The sequence below is a fragment of the Camellia sinensis genome, chromosome 2 (assembly GCF_055761805.1).
Source record: "Camellia sinensis isolate YWXY chromosome 2, ASM5576180v1, whole genome shotgun sequence".
Lineage (NCBI taxonomy): Eukaryota > Viridiplantae > Streptophyta > Magnoliopsida > Ericales > Theaceae > Camellia > Camellia sinensis.
Window position 1 is genome coordinate 86812252 of NC_138962.1, and position 1887 is coordinate 86814138.

The 1887-nt window shown below is 31.6% G+C and overlaps 1 protein-coding gene across 1 annotated transcript; it reads left to right on the forward strand.

The window, feature by feature from the left end:
* The first annotated feature begins 780 nt into the window (after nt 1–780).
* On the forward strand, nt 781–1359 carry LOC145815131 (disease resistance protein RPM1-like). The gene has a single exon (XM_082911969.1). The coding sequence runs from the start codon at nt 781–783 to the stop codon at nt 1357–1359; it is 579 nt and encodes a 192-aa protein (XP_082768095.1).
* Nucleotides 1360–1887: the final 528 nt, after the last annotated feature.

The following is a 1887-nucleotide window of genomic DNA, read 5'->3' on the forward strand; positions in this document are numbered from 1 at the left end:
ACGGTTAGGGATGTAATAGTAAAAAAATTCAAGGTTCCACCACAATTTATCCTTTTATTTATAAAATAAATAATTAAAATTAAGAAAAAAAAAACAAAGTAAATTTATAATTTGGGGGGGTAATTATAAATAAAAATTCAATGTTTCACCTCAATAATAAATTAAATTTTAATTATTTAATTATTTCAATTCAAACTAAGAATTTTTAAAATGTTACCAGTTCTTACCATCCATTTATATACCTTAGTTATGACTAACAAAACAAAGAGACAATTTAGATAATTTAATTATTTTTTCTCTTTCATTATTGTTGACAACTACCTCCGACCTTACCGTCATGCATCACCATCCCTTCTTTTCCCAATCCATTGTCATCCCGCCGTTATTATTCGTTGGTTGTCTACTGTTACTCCTTCCCCACTTATTATTATTACTGTTTTATAAAAGAAAAGAATAAAAGAGATAATTATGATTTCTCCACATATATATATATATATATGCATATGTGACACCAAAACAATGTGGAAAATCGTGTATTTCAGTTTTTAATATTATTATTATTATTATTATTATTACCGTTTTATCTTTTTCTATGTAACTATTTATAATTGATTTTCTTGTTTTAAAATAATTATAAAGTAATTAAAAAAGTAAATAATATCTTACTATATAATGTGATATGATAATATAAAACTAAGTGATATATAAACAATTGTCAACAATGTTGGCAGGTTTGGTCCACATAATGTTGTGTAGGTCCCCATATGTAATGATGTGACAATGAACCAAGTTTTGGCACGTGTAGAAGCAAAAGAAGACTTGATGAAGCGGATCAGGAACATGACACAACTTAAAAGGATTGGAATCCCAAAGGTGAGAGAAGTAGACGAGGAGGACTTGTGTACTGCAATCCAAAATATGAGTCTCCTTTATTACTTGTCTGTGATGATGATTGATGAGGATGAATACCTACGAATGGATGCACTCTCCTCAACTCCTCCTCGTTACCTAAAGGTGCTCATTTTAGTTGGAAAATTGGAGAAAGTGCCTTGTTGGTTTCACTCACTTCAAAACCTTTCCACTTTGTTAATGCAATGGTCCAGACTAACAGAAGACCCTATTCCGTACATTCAAGCACTTCCAAATTTGGGACGGTTGCACCTTTGTAATGCATATGAAGGAGGAGGACAATTACGCTTTAGTGAAGGGTTCCATAAACTTAGAATATTGAGGTTATGGAATTTCCCTCAGTTAAATGAGATTATTATAGAGAGGGGGGGTGATGACAGGTCTCCAAGACTTTCATATTCGGACATGCATGCAGTTGAAGATACTACCTCATGGCATCGAGTATCTTGAAGATCTCCAAGAATTGCGTTTGACGTTTGTTACGAATGAGCTCATGGAATGCATACGTGGAGAAAGGAGCAAGGATCACCAAAAGGTTTGGCATATACCGCGCATATACCATTATTGGCAGTCACCAACTGAGGTGAAGTATGAACTCTTATCTCATTCTACAGCTGCGATGACCCATTTTCTTTTTTTGATTTCTTTTACAACACATTTTGCTTGATATTACATATGCTTTTATAAATTTTATTATACACACCCAAAAAATGGTGTACCATACCAAAAAATTATTCAATATTCTTAGAGTAAGTTTTTGTGATATTCCAAATAAAGAGTTATTGGTTTAAGTCATGGGAGTCTCAGTCCTGAGATTTTCGAGGCCCAAAGCCAATAATCAACTACTAAATTTCTAGGGCCCTTTACATTTTTTTTTATTGAATGAAAAAAAAAAAATTAAGGTAAATGACAAAAAATTGTATTAAAATCACAAAAAATACTTAACATTACATTATAACAACTAATAAGTATCACTCG